Raw genomic sequence first — 14,529 nt, 5'->3', positions numbered from 1 at the left:
AGTTAAGATAATGAAGTTGATTAAAATTAATAGGTAAATAAAAAAATGTCAACTTTTATGGATCGTCGTTGTAAAAGGCGCGTCAGGAGTGGGTCAAAGTGCCGTGACGAGCGTCAAGCGTTTAAGGAGACGTTAATTAGAACGAAGCGACGAGAAGAGTTGTAGGAACGTCGTCATCTTTCATTCCGCCTCTTTTTCCTCTCTATTTAAGGTGCACGGCGGTTTGCTTTCACCTCGGTATCGATCGGCCACGATGGCCCGTAATTGCGCGAGAACCGTGAACGCGACACCGTAAACTACTCCGGTTTTACAGCTCGCAATCAACTCCAACTGGAGAACGCGACGGGCACTGCAAAAAGAAGAGCGTGAGAGAGAAACGAAATCGCGTGAGCGATACGATGGTGGGAAAATGTGTCGAATTGTCAATGGAATAACTGGAAAACTAACGATTAAACGATAGGAATAAGAATAAGGGATTGGTAGCCAACGGCAGACGCAGCTGATTCGATCGGCGGTCAGTGATAAATCAATGGCGACGACTGTGACGAAGGTGACGATCAGCGGATTCTATTAAGACGATTAAAGGAGGCTATTGAAACGGAAGATGCGACAGACGTGCGCGGGAAGAAGGAAAGAGCCAACTCGTGCTCACACTCGTCGCGTTTACGTGAGCCACATATTGCGTTACCGATCAAGGATAACAAGCTCCGCGCTCGTCAGCCTAAACGACCGAAGACGAGACCACTGGAATTGTCTCTTCCTCTGTTTGTCCTTATCATTTGGAAGAATCTTTTGCACATATATGGGCATCGAAATACGAGTAGAGGCTAAGGTGCGTGAGAAAATTTATTTGTCACGATCGCAGTGAAGGATAATAATTAGAAGGCCGATTTCAACCCTCGTAAAATCGTTCCAGATTTCGAAGAAGAAACGCGAACGGAGTTCAAAAGCCGCTTGGTCCCTTTGATGTGTAAACAGACGAAAATAGAATGGAGGTACGCGAAGAGACCTCGCTACCAAATCCCGAAATAGTTGAATAATTTCTGAGCTTTTTAGCCCTGATATATCGCGACGCCCTACAACCGCGATACGACAAAAATATTCCAATGGTACCTGAAATGACATCTTTCAGTCACTGAACGTTATAATATCCCATAATTTCAGTGAGCTCCGATGCCGCTTCGATTTCGAGTCGACATACTTAAAGCTTTTGATCTACCACAACCTTCAAACGTTACGAAGCTTTATGAATTTAATCTACCGAGATATCATTGAACCACGAAACCTTGAATTTTAATTCGAGATATCCAATCTTTCGAGTATTTATAAAACATCGGTTAGCCTTTCGAGCCTACGATTATGTGGCATACACTCGATGACTTTGAAACGTCAAAAATGGTGACTCTATAGCTCCCCGAGGCCCGCCAAAATGTCTAAGCACCTTGTATGGTTTGAGCCGTAGCTGTAAATAACACGTATCCGCATAAATTTAACACGTTCATGAATATTAAAGCCCGTTCTGCCGCTAAAACAAAGTAGCATCGTAGTTAACTTTGTTTTCCTGTCAACGTGAAGCACGTTCCAAGAGCCGCCTAATATCGATAAGCGTATCGATTCGTATCGAACGATCTGCGCAGCGCAGCTTATTGACATCGTGACGTCACGATGAACGCGCCTGAAGATGATGACCTGTGCAACGGAGGCGAATGACTGTTAATTAATGCACTTTCCAATCGCCGAGTGCAAACGAAAACGAACCTACAGTGGCGTTTAACACGGTTTTTACAATATAGTCGGTCGTTGTGTGCCGTAGCTTTTCAATATAAATGGTGGAACCTGCGGTATCGAGTGAGCGGTAGTAATTATGTTAAATCAAAGTATTTCACTCCATGAAAACGAAATGGACAGCGTCTAACGATACCGTGATATGTCTTATAACTGCAAATAAATGAAGTCGCATATTTTAAGACCCCTTAAACAAGGGGGATCCCAAACTTGCTCGGCCAGTGTCTCGGAATGGACGGAGAAGCGTGGCGCCTGTGTGGTAGTGGACAAGCTGAAAGCCGAACGGCGAGGTCGCGAGTGGTGCCGAACGAAATCGAATACAGCCGAGCCGGGACGGGACGAGCCACGAGACGCATGCAACTGCGTGGCGGCGGCAGTCTAGCACGAGCCGCCGCTCAGGAGACACCCGTAGGGGACTTGCTTGTTTCAAGGTAGGCACCTAACGCCAGATTACCTCTTTTTCTTCTATAATCACCAGTCGTTAGTGATGGGTGAATGATCTCCTCGAGTATAAATCAGAATTATAAATATCTTAATATAATTTTCAATGATTTAGAAATTCATTTTCCGTATGATATTGTTATGAGTAAGAAGTAACAGTGTATATATGATAAGATACTTTTTTTTTTATTTATTCAAAAAATTCAAGGCAGTTATTGTTTAAGTAATGAATCGTTTTTAACAAATCCTTGGAAAATTCAGTATGATTAAATTACACAAGAATGACGTTAATTTATTAAGTAAATAGTAATGTTTAGAGTTTCAAGAGTCGTGTTTACTTTGAGTAAGTGTAGGAAAGTGATTGAATTGCCTGAAAATTCGCAGGAGAGAGTATCGAATGCCCATCACTAGTCGCCGCTTCTTCCTAGTAACCAAGCCGAACCCGTTCACTGCATCGCCCTAACCTTCCGTAAGCACGATCTTCGGGAAAGGGGCTTTTTATTTTCACTGATAATTGGAACGAGTCTTCGAACTGATATTTCATGTTTATCAACGCATCTTTACTTCACGTAACAACTCATGAATGACTCTAGTTATCGCGTCGTCTGATATTTCGTCCTTTTCCTTTTTCCCCTTTGATTTTTAACTTTTTCCGGTTTCATATTTGAGCTCTGTCGGTATAGTAGAGCTTCAGTTATACCTTGATCAACCTTTAGCTATAATTACAGCTTTTTGGATAAATTGCTAATAATGTACATATACAACAGATTGAACATGACTTCGAGAAACATACGCGTGTTCAGCCTCGAATTTAATTTAGCCCCGTCATGATATAAAGAAAAAAAGTTAATTACAGTTCCGAGAGGAAAAATGGCATTCGTTCGTCTCAAGGTAAACGTTCCAAGGGTTTCTTTTTCGATCCAGTTTAGACATAGGCGAGACACGAGTTCCTTTAACGATTTGAAAGTTTGTTTGGATCGTTGAATTGTCGTTGACGCATCGACACGTGGGCAGCATACACTCGGTGTGTCTCAAACCGAGTTATCCACGAGGAGCACAATGCTCGAGGTAATTGGATAAATAACCTTGTCTCCAGAGAACGAATCAAACATCAATTCTATACGAATGAAATAGATTTGGATTTATGAAGTCGATACGATTCAATATATAGGGTGCCCCATTTGAGGTTATGGCGGAACCTTGGAACGCGTGACCTTGAGACGACCTTCACCCCTGTTGCCCAACTTCTTCCCTTATACAAAACGCTCTGTGCCATAAAATAAATATTAAAACTTAGAAATTACGAATATCCGTCGATAAAGGTTTGATATTTTTATCAAAATTATATCGTTTCGTCTAATTATTTCGAACAACGTAGCACCATGGTTATCGAGTGTCAAGCGTTTTAATACCGTTACTAGAAAGTAGCGTCGATCGCTTCCAAGTAGAATGAACGAAAAAACAAAAATGGTCCAGTGAAAGTGTCGCAACGGTGTGCGTTGGATTCGGTGCGTGTTTGCCTTTATGTAATCGAACGTGTGAACGACTCACGGTGGTAGTTGCATTTGCATACTGTGCGGATTTCAAAGTTACCCTGTCAAGTGCGTCACTTTAACCCTCGAACGACGTAGCTTGGGTGAATCGCGACCCAGATCCACGAAGCGTTTGCTATCTAACATCCGAATTGTTTATCTTAATCGTAACGAACTGTTTATCCTATCCTTGTTTATCCTGATCGTGCATTCGATGCAATTTGCATGAGCTTCAATTTCCATACGATTATTTCTATTTTCAGCGAGACGATATCGAAATAATGTGATCACGCTATCAAAGGAATGCTCGCGTTATTGGGTCTGGGTCATACGTTGGGGCGGGCAGGTCTGGGTCAAGTCTACATTCTATTGAATTCGAATGTCATCTAAATAATTATTTCAAGTGAAAGTATCTGTACGCAATTCAATTTGCAAATGCATAACGTTTTAGTCGCGGATCAAAATGACCCTACTTTCGTTCACTCCGTTCTACGAGGGTCAAGTTTCACGGGGATTAGAAATAAGTACTTAATTGTGATGCGGTAAGCGATGTCACCGGGAATACGTCGATAAAACATCCAATAAATTATCGATACGAACAATTTAGCCAATTGCGGTTCTTTTTACGCAACGGGAAGATTACGTACACTGAACGCCTTAGGTAATAAATTAACATTCCTTCTTTTATCGAAGCAGTAAAAGTCGTGTATTCGCGAACGCTCGAAAGTAATAACGTCCTCTTCTTGTTCGCCAATTTGTTCGCGATACACGTACACACGCGTACGACGCGATGCGTAAGCGTCGTTAGAATGAACCATGGTTTTGAACATGTTTCCTAGTTTCTCTGATTGATCTATCGTGACACATAGAATCACGAAGGAGAGACGAACACGTGTATCGTGCATATAAATATTTGTTTATCTTGTTTTCTTTATTTCCCTTTTAAAAAATGCATTCAGAATTGTCCTGCACTTTGTGCGGTTTAACGCTGAAAAGCTTCAAGTACTGCATTACATTAACCTATTAGCTACCGCGATCCCCAAATGGAGATTTAAATATATATATTTCTTTTATCACTTGCAATAGGATTATATTAAATAAAATGTTAAATAAAAATATCAAAAATAAAAATTTGGCAGTTAATGGGTTAATTAAAAGTTCAGTGTCTATGTTACCGTGCGACTAAATTGTTTCAGCGAGGTAAATTTTATACAAAAATATCAGCGATCTAAACAAAATTTACCTTTCATTTATTTTCATTCTTATCAGGGATATTACATTTTTCGATAAATGCTTTTTTAAAGGAATCTTTTTATGCCGTGATTGCTTCTTTTTCTTTCTTTCCTTTATTCGAATTTTATCGTTCCTTTAATATCCGTTGCAATTCAAATACAAAAATAGAAAACAATTCGTAAGAGGTTACGCGTTCGTTTGTTTTCGCTAAATGGTAATAAACATGCAGAAACATTTTTTAACGTTCTTATAAATGTTTGGAAATAAGCAATTCGTAAGAAAATAAGCAAACTTTACGATGAGCTTTTCTTCGAATTAAGAATGGTAATTTGAAAAGGCAATAATAAAGTTATCCGCGAAAAAAAGCGTCAGCGCGTGCTGTCAGGAAAGTTTATGAGCGCAACATCAAGAGCTTTTCGCTACTAATAATTAGACAGGAAAGTTGTTTATATTGCATGTTTCTTTTAATTAATAGTTATAATATGTTTTGTATTCGTATTCACAAAAAAAACTCACGTAGAACTAATAATTGACTGTATCCCATTCCAACCATAGTTAACCTCAAAATTATAACTGCATCACTTCTTTGATTACTAATCACTTACACAGCATTCTAAATATGTACAATATCTAATGCAGATAATTTTTTGTAGTATTCATGTGTTTTTTTGCTATTCTAGTTTTTAATTTTTAATAACAATATATAAAAAAATATGTCACAGCAAAATTTCCTTACCAACACAATTTTTAATAATTATGTTAGAAACTTTAGAATCACGATGCTATAGTTAGTATCGTGTAATGATTAACACATGGAATGTTACAGTGAATGAACAAGAGAAGATGCCTGGCCACCGTCAGCCTAACTCCCTAGAGGGGCTTAGCTTGGGACGCGTGTGTCAACAACTCGACGGGACGTGCCGACGGCTGCAGGTGCTTTCACAAGAATCATCTGCTGCTCAAGTATTGGCCTACGCGAAGCAAACTATCAGACCCTACTACATAAATGCACTGCCAGCACGTTTGAGATCTCAAGTTATACAAGAAACTTCCAAACTGTTATATGGACCAGCATCTGATGGATCAACTTTAATCTCTGGACCAGCTCCTCTATATCTATTAGCCCTACTTCTTGGGCACGATATAAAGCAACTGAAAGTGAATCTCTGTTGCTACTATGGATGTAGCCATCAGACATCGTTATTGAAATTGCTTGCATCAGAAGGAATTGGACTTGAATCTTTAGAATTGGCCAGATCTGCTCTATTAAGATTGGACTGCAAATTATTGCGATCCGCGCTTCTGAACATGAAAAATTTGTTGAGTTTAACTTTGAGAAACATAGCTAGCGATGCAGTGCTTCAAGTAGTAGGAAAAGCTTGTCCAAAACTTGTACTTTTGGATGTGGCTTGTTCCAGACAAGTAACAGATGTTGGATTGAAGCAATTACTGTTGCAAGTAGAACTTAGAGACAAAGTGCCTCATGCTACGATGCAAGAACCTACTAGCTGGTCTCGCCTAAAAACTCTACTCTCAAAATTAAAAATGAGGAATTCTAAATCAGAGAAAAAGGAAAAGCAAGGGGTACTGTTGGAATACTATGAGAGCAGAAACTTTCTCTGTGATACGCTTAGAGTACTTAATGTTGCTAATACTCAGGTGACCAGTACGGGAGTACTTTTGGCATTGGTACACGTTCCAAAATTGGAATCTTTGGCAGAATACAGTCATATGGGAAGAGTGGTGGAAATTATGAATAAAGGGTTCACTGGATTTAGAACTCCATTTAGCCTAACTCAAGCAAGAAGCTGCAGAACAACACCGGTTCGCTTAGAACTTTTAGCACAGGCATGTCCGAAAGTGGAAAAATTACATATCTCAGAGCCTCATCATCCTCCTGAAGCTTTAGGACTATTTCCCTACATTACATCTCTCAGTGTACACAGTATACCTCCTCAAAGAGAATGGTTAGATGGTTTTTACGAATATCTTCGCACCAACGGACAGAATTTACGCGAACTTAATCTCAGAATAACCCAAAACGACAATCTCATACAAGTGGACTTGAAAGAAATCTTTAGCAGCTGTACTAATCTCAGAACGTTCACTAATGATGGTTCCAATATAACTTGGAGAGAAGGACCCGATCCTCCTCCCTTAAAGTACTTAAAGAAAATTCAATTGGGGCGTATAGTGAGTGCACTTGCTATTACAAAAATTCTTTCACTAGCGCCAGAGTTAACAGCCTTGCATGTACATAGTTGTTTTGATCTCACAAATGAACACTTGGAAAAGTTACTGAGTGCATCAACTAAAAAGAATACACGAAAATCTGATAAATGTGAGAATAGTTTAGTACAAAATCTAACATGTTTTTACATATACGAAGCCAGTAAAGTGTCTGCAACTACTGTGCTGAATATGTTCAAAAATTGTAAGAGACTGAAAAAAATTGGTAATCTTGCCAATTGGGGTTTAGATTGTGAAGGTGTGAGAATGCTAAGAACAACACTGACACGCGCTAATTTGGATGTAGATCTGTGTCCAGGGGCACACTGGTTCTGGAGTAATTGTATTCAGTAACAGCTTTTTTTAAACTCGTATTACAAAAGCAGCTCCTTAAAAAATTCTGTCCATGACACGATTGGCTGCTATATAATTTGGATCTGTTATACTTGAGTAGACTGTGAAATTGTCAGTATTAAAAATTTATCTTAATAAATATAAGGCAATTTATATCGGGAAATACATGAAGAAACATTTTATTATATATTAGGTATAAATGAAAACATAACTGGCAACAGTAATTGGTCATTTTATCATCTACTAAGAAAACTATTTCTCCTTGACTTAATAAACTCAGAATTAACATATCTGTGTAACTTTACAGTTTGTTACAACTGAATGTTGAAATATCTGACAATTATATACTAAATATAACATAAAAGATTATATTACTATGCCATGTTATAATAACTTACTTTACAATAAAATAGTGTTCTAACAAACAAATCAAAATATACTTGTATTATAAACTGTTATTATATAAACTAAAACTTAAAATTCCATTATGAAATGTAATGCCAATAAGTAAATTACGTGATAAAATACATAAAAATGAAAATGGATTGTATTTAACTATAAGGTTTTAAATTGTATATAAGTACTTAAATATTTGAAAGAAGAAAAAAGTAATAAATGACTAGATGAATTCAAACTTGGTACACATTTGTACTACATTATAATAAAGATCTACATAGCACATACTATATACTTATATCACTCTTTTGATTTTAATAAAAATTCTTTAAAAAAGCTAATTCTATTGTTTCATTTTAAAACAGGAATAAGATATATGAATTAGAAACAACTCACCTCTGCCAAGCCATGTGATTGTAGCAAAAGACTGACAAGTTTGGTGTCTGTTTGAAAAATTTTGTAAGTCATGTGCAGTTTCTTTCCTGGTGCTTCCTCCGGAGGGGTCGCCAACGCGGAACATCTGCAAAATAACAAACGATGGTAGAAATAAAATAGGCGTTCTACACGAATCGGACACTGAACAAGATTCAAAACTCACTTGAAGCGCAAAATAGATGTTTTGTTTCCACTTGGTCCATTTAACAGCCATTCGTTGCGTTGCGAACTTACGTCCTTCGTTGTGCTATAAAAATACATTTTATGAATCGTTAAATACCCTTGTGATTGAACGCTTTTGAACGTAAAAGTACACAGTAATTGAAACATCCGTTACGACTGGAGCGACACTCGGAAAATTTTTCCCGCAAAAATGTTTCCTGTTCGTAATGTAGCGCCATCAAACTTATCCACCGTCGGTAAAAAAGAAACCATACATTCATTCATTCGATTTGAATGAAAACTTTTTACGCTTCGAACACATTTTCAATTAACAGTTTTTAGTACTAAAATACTATGTAATTTCTGTTACTATAAAATCAACCAATATACCTTTCCAACGATTCCGGTTTGTGCGGCTTATGTACAAGGGGTTCGAGCGTCTCCTCGCTGCTGTTTGACAATTGTGACATGCCAGGAAGACTAGAAGATGACATCAGTTCCTTAGGTCGTTTCCCTTCTAATTTTTTACTAGAATTGGCCTTGATTTGAGACAGCATGATTTATCTGGAAATTAAAACGAGAACCCTGGTAAATTGTTCCGCTAGTTTGCCTACGTGTTAATTTAAATTCTATCAAACACAACGCTGTCAGTATCAGCCACCGTAAATTTAATAGAAAACTTTTCCGACTGTGGTACGGTAGATAACGCCAATCTCGTCGGGGACGCGAAAAAAATATAGCACCTGCAGTTTGAACGAGAAAGTATCAAGCAAACATCTGTTTAAACGCTTCTCGCGTTGCTTCGCGTCGTCCTGTACATCGACAGAAATGTCAATAACTGTATGTGAACGGTGAAAATCGGTGGGACTAACTTTTACCGTGACGTCGCTGACATTCAATAACAGCGTTGCAAAAGAGAACCATCTACATGTATACCCATGAATAATTGATTCATCCAACTCTGGGAATTTCTTTCTTCGGCTATAAGTCTAATGAAAATTATATTTATACCAACTATCCTTATAAGTTTCGTACCCATGGATATTACATCGATTTCTCCATGCTCTTCGAACACTAATGTTAAATGACAACGAATATAACCGAGACGTAACTACACCTTGACTCTTGCCAGACTTGCCAAGTTTATGTAGGTAATCAGATCAAGGTGCACTACGAAAGATTATTAAAAGACGAAAACGAAATCGAACATTTTCGTGCTCACGACTGACCGACTGCCATAGTCGCGTGACTGCGACACGCCGTCAGGATGATTACCCCGAAATATCATATTACATTGAAAGACTGTGCGCTTGGAATATTATAGCGTACGAGTCTCGCTTATTGATTCGATTGATCTTCCTGCATAAAAGAATCGACCATTGCTTTATAAATGTAACCGTTCATTTATTTAATGAACTATGAAATTTCTCTGAGCCTTGCTGCGAAGAATGACGAATAGTTCGAGATCGCCTCATTACGGGCTTGAACCTAACCTTGAACGATCTCGGATCGTAAGTCGTTGAACTTGTTTCGAAACCGGTTGTCATCCTGAAGGGGTAAAAAAAAGTCATACTTTATACAAAAAAAGAAAAGGGGTATACTTCCGAAAGGCCCCATCACTCCAGGACAACGAAACTTCGGATTTATAGTAATTGAGGGACGAGAAATCGAATGAGACCATTTTCAGAACTGGCAAATAAACCGTTTTCGAGATATACAGGGTATTCTAAAAGTACGGAAACCCCCTATTACCTCGATAAAAGCGCATTTTCACGGAAAATGACTAACCTAACCTAGGTTAGGGTTAGGATTAGGGTTAGGGTTCAGGATTAGGGTTAGGGTTAGTCATTTTACGTGGAAATGCGTTCTTATCAAGATAATAGGGGGACTAACCCTAACCCTAATCCTGAACCCTAACGCTAATCCTAACCCTAACCTAGGTTAGGTTAGTCATTTTCCGTGAAAATGCGTTCTTATCAAGATAATAGGGGGTTTCCGAACTTTTAGAATACCCAGTATATCTCGAGAACGGTTTATTTGCCAGTTCTGAAAATGGTCTCATTCGATTTCTCGTCCCTCAATTACTATAAATCCGAAGTTTGGTTGTCCTGGGGTGATGGAGCCTTTCGGAAGTTTCCCCAAGAAAAGAATTGACATTGAACCTAAAGTGCACTTTACACTTTTCTACTGAAAATTCATTCTATTATTACATAAAAATAATTACAGGGAATATAATATCACGGAACTATTCTTTTAAAACTTCACGAGTACCCTACAAAGACTGACGCCACTGTCAGGAGTGCGAACGTCAGAAGGGGCGGCCGATAAAAAGGAACTCAACAAGATTCCTTGGATTATTCCATGTAATTATGTATGCACGATACGTCGTGACCGATGTATGCGTCCTACACTCTCTACGCAATATTATCGACGACATTTTTTCTTCTACCTTGTTTATGCAATTTAATCACTGACGCACCATATGCGTCATCGTATATTAATTTAAGATTAAAGCGAATAATGAGTAGTTTACGTGTTACATAAGTGCGCGATATGTGAATAGAAGGAGAAAATTATGCTTAATTATGCAATGAAACCCTCGTCTCGTCGTGCACGTGTACTGGAGGGTCCTTACCGAAAAGCCGATTTCGCCGTGCGGTTACGGTACCCCACGCACCGTAACCGGAATGAGAAGCAGGTGACAAACGAACGGATCGATGCATGAGTCAGAATCCTTATTCCAATGTGCCCCGCATATCAACGCGATCATTAAATTTAATGAACTACAGAAATTTAGCCATCGATTCATTTCTAAAGCAAGGAAGAGAAAAAAAAAAAGAACAGACATCGTTCGATGCGAAGAGAAAACAAAAGCATAGGGAGGTTCTGACATATGTCAAAATTCCTAGTCTCCTTACAGACGTCTTAATGCGGTAACCCCATACAAAAAAAATAAACACAACAAAATCACAGATCATTGCGAGCGAGGATATAATTAAGGATAACCTGTCGAAAAATAATGTGAGAACATGCACGAGTACCAATGCCAGAAATGGAAAGGCAACGAGAATGGACGAGGTTGCAATTACTCCGGAACCCATTAGGAAGAGCGCCAGAATCGGTAACAAGTGTGACCGGAAATCGGTGGAGACGATATCGTTCCCGACGTCCGGAATCGAGCGTTTACCGGTGGAAATCATTTTCGAAATTCTTTCTTATCTCTCCAACGAGGACCTTTACGCGGTCAGTCATGTGTCCAAGCTCTTCAAGATACTTGCTCATGATCCCTTTCTATGGAGAACTTACGAGGTAACACCCTGAAACTTCTACAGGGTGATCCTCTCGCTAGTGGAGTCAAAGGAAATGCCGCCACACCGTTATGAATGGACCCAAGCCCTTTTCTCGACGGGGGTGCATACTGTAGCTGTGTCCGTGAAAAGGACTTGGGCCACTTCATGCTATTGGGCACTGCCTTTAAGTCCACTAGCGAGAGGATCACCCTGTATAAACGATTCTGGGTCGACTTTTACTTTGGACCGTAAAAAATGATCTCGGCGCTGATTTTGACGGAATACCTAAAACGTTCTCTCGTTTTTCCTCCACGTTCCTTCGTTATTAGGTGACGAACAACGGGCAAGATACATCCGAGGTGATCAAGGAGTTGAAGAGGATGCCGTTGCTGAAGAAATTCAGCATAAGCGCCAGATCGGACTGCGACGACATACTGCGTCATGTATCGTTGTCGAACAAAAGCCTGGAAGAACTGCACGTTTCTAACTGTACAGGTTCTATTCCCGTCGTCATCAGCTTATCTTCCTTAATTAAGTTTCTTTCTCTTCTTACCACGATACTTGTATCGGCGAAGCAAAACAGGAGAACCTTTTCTTTGGCTCAGGTTCAAAAAACTCATTGCTCACCTCTCTTTCCTTTCGTGTCTCGTCAGATAATGCCTGACTTGCCCTGCGTCGGTGAAAAACGCAAGAACGATGAAAGAGAAAGAGATACGACGAGAAAATGGAACAACAAAGACGGGCTGGGAGGTTTTTGGCTGCGTGTCAAGCAAGAAAAAGAGCCGCACCACTCTGCTTTCGCTATGTTCCCTCTAATGGTGCATCGTGCTTTCTCCTCTTTTTGCACGCCCATTAGGTACTTTTCTTGCGAGTCGACAAACCGTGCCACGCAGTCATAAAAGGGGTTGTGAATTTCTATCGATTCGCGTGGCCGTTTGCGTACACGTTTCAGCAAATGGGATGTGCGCTGTTTGACCTGGCAACCGTGTTTACCAACCGGCTTATCGCTTAATTAGTATTCCAAACACGTCCCTTCGGTTGCATTCAGCCGCAGTGCAGGTGACGAAATGGTCACGGAACGACCGGTCTCTCTTTTAACCCTTCAATTCAAACGAAACGTTCTGATAGCTCTGTCACAGATTACATTATGTATTTCGTTTGAACGAGGAAGAAATATAGAAACCTTCATTGATGATTTATCAACAGCTTGTGAAAGGGAGAATCGCCTTAGGGAAACATCCACCCTTCTATTTATCTAGTAGCATCCCCTTCCAAAGAGGATGAAACTCCTCTTTTCTTCCATCTATCCTTTGTTCTCGCTTTCCAAAAGGCTCATTGTATTCAGCCGTTTAACCAAATATCCTCTTTGCAGGTTCCACCTCGAAATTGTATCTATGCTCGGGCCACCTGATCCGGGTACTGGAGAGGTGCCGTAAGTTGCACACGATCAATATACTCGGGAGCAGATTCCGAGGTCGTAAGTTCTATCGTCTATTGGGCGACATGGGTCCACGGCTTAGGACCGTCTACGCTCCAGCCACCAGATCGCAGTTCTGCACGTTCATCAAGCACGCCCGGCTGATCAGCGAGATCGATCGCGAGAGGATCTGTTCGATGTATATCGGGGCGAAGAGTTGGGCGCCTTTGTACTACTTCGTCACTAAACAGGCTAATCGTGTGTGCACGGCCCTGATCAGCTACCTACACAATGACATTCTGCTGATCGACGTGAATAGACCGATTCATAAGCTGTCGATCACTGAGAGAAGAGACCTCTGAAGAGATCACGAGGGACATCGGCGATCGATGCACTCTGATCTTCGTTGCAACATTGATATAATTTTAATTGCATAAGTCAGTGTTTGATAACCGATGTCCCCGATCGGGAAGTTGTACAGTGGAGAACATAGATGTTCTTTATTAAGTAATAACTCATGCTCGTCGCTATACAAAATTTGATTTTTCCATGTAATTTTAATTCCCCCTGTCTGTGAATATATTGTATATGTACGTTGTATGAATTATATACATGTATATTTTGTTCCACGCAGGTGCATTCTATTTTTTTTTAAAGATCTTCCGAGATCTAGGTTCGAGGAAGTAATCTCAAGGCGATCTACACGGGTCGATCGGTGTGTAAATGTCAGCCGACACGAGGGGTGAGTTTCCATCGGCTTTAAATAGAGAAATCTGGGATGTGTTGAACGAAGGATCAGAAGTTCCTCTAATAATAACACGATCAAGTTTAACGTTCCATTAAAAGTCACGGCTCTTTATGTCGCGACACAAACTTTTCAGAACGTCTTACTATGAAAAAGAAAAAAAAGAATCATTCCTCACGTGCAGCATGGTCGTTGTCTATTCAATTAAATGGATCCGTTAGTGTTGCAAGGGTCTAGATTAATAGGGCTCTCAGTTTTCGACGGTTAATTAAAATCAAACTTTCCCTGGATCGCGGGACACGCGATCGTCTGTGACGAATGGATCGATCGATTTCCATTACGCAAATGGTAACGAGTTCCGGTTTAATGTTCACGAGGTTGGTTCGTCGATCGCATGGTTCCTGTTACCTACGATCATTTGCATTCACGCGTACCGTAACGATATTTTACAGGTAATTTGCGGATATTCCGGTGTATTCCGAGCCATGAAACACGAGACCCTCGTAAGGA

The 14,529-nt window shown here is 39.9% G+C and overlaps 3 protein-coding genes across 12 annotated transcripts in view; 2 read left to right on the top strand and 1 right to left on the bottom strand.

Annotated features, from left to right (window-relative positions):
- LOC114875670 (tubulin polyglutamylase TTLL5) overlaps positions 1 to 14,529 on the bottom strand; it is a 28,181-nt gene that overhangs the window by 8,501 nt on the left and 5,151 nt on the right. For 4 of the 5 annotated variants that reach the window (XM_029186221.2, XM_029186223.2, XM_029186224.2 and 1 more), the window contains exons 2-4: positions 8,958 to 9,131; positions 8,569 to 8,652; positions 8,367 to 8,490 (exon numbers count right to left, since the gene is read on the bottom strand). In XM_029186221.2, the coding sequence (XP_029042054.1) occupies positions 8,367 to 8,490; positions 8,569 to 8,652; positions 8,958 to 9,124 (375 nt within the window). In that variant the 5' untranslated portion in view covers positions 9,125 to 9,131. Of the gene's footprint in view, positions 1 to 8,366; positions 8,491 to 8,568; positions 8,653 to 8,957; positions 9,132 to 14,529 lie in introns of those variants that run through there. The other variant, XM_046288848.1, reaches the window with a different exon arrangement.
- LOC114875672 lies at positions 1,729 to 8,311 on the top strand. Of its 6 annotated transcripts, XM_029186230.2 has the most exons (3): positions 1,729 to 2,216; positions 4,022 to 4,104; positions 5,818 to 8,311. In XM_029186230.2, exons 2-3 carry the CDS (start codon positions 4,062 to 4,064, stop codon positions 7,572 to 7,574), a joined length of 1,800 nt encoding a protein of 599 aa, XP_029042063.1. In that variant the 5' UTR covers positions 1,729 to 2,216; positions 4,022 to 4,061; the 3' UTR covers positions 7,575 to 8,311. The 6 variants fall into 6 exon arrangements, with proteins under 6 accessions (XP_029042063.1, XP_029042064.1, XP_029042067.1 ...); XM_029186231.2 differs by lacking the exon at positions 4,022 to 4,104 and having other exon boundaries at positions 1,858 to 2,216; XM_029186234.2 differs by lacking the exons at positions 1,729 to 2,216; positions 4,022 to 4,104 and adding an exon at positions 4,419 to 4,958.
- LOC114875681 lies at positions 11,637 to 13,636 on the top strand. The gene is made up of 3 exons (XM_029186258.1): positions 11,637 to 11,876; positions 12,187 to 12,352; positions 13,230 to 13,636. Exons 1-3 carry the CDS (start codon positions 11,637 to 11,639, stop codon positions 13,634 to 13,636), a joined length of 813 nt encoding a protein of 270 aa, XP_029042091.1.

Source organism: Osmia bicornis, chromosome 15 (assembly GCF_907164935.1).
Source record: "Osmia bicornis bicornis chromosome 15, iOsmBic2.1, whole genome shotgun sequence".
In the NCBI taxonomy this organism is placed as follows: domain Eukaryota; kingdom Metazoa; phylum Arthropoda; class Insecta; order Hymenoptera; family Megachilidae; genus Osmia; species Osmia bicornis.
Note: the sequence above shows the minus strand (reverse complement) of the source record. Positions and strands in the feature narration are given on the sequence as shown.

Coding starts and splice junctions, on each gene's coding strand:
- LOC114875672 (XM_029186230.2), top strand. CDS start 4,062: ATGCTCGCGTTATTGGGTCTGGGTCATACGTTGGGGCGGGCAG. Junction 4,105..5,817: donor TCATACGTTGGGGCGGGCAG/GTCTGGGTCAAG, acceptor GGAATGTTACAG/TGAATGAACAAGAGAAGATG.
- LOC114875681 (XM_029186258.1), top strand. CDS start 11,637: ATGGACGAGGTTGCAATTACTCCGGAACCCATTAGGAAGAGCGCCAGA. Junction 11,877..12,186: donor TTCTATGGAGAACTTACGAG/GTAACACCCTGA, acceptor CTTCGTTATTAG/GTGACGAACAACGGGCAAGA. Junction 12,353..13,229: donor GCACGTTTCTAACTGTACAG/GTTCTATTCCCG, acceptor TCCTCTTTGCAG/GTTCCACCTCGAAATTGTAT.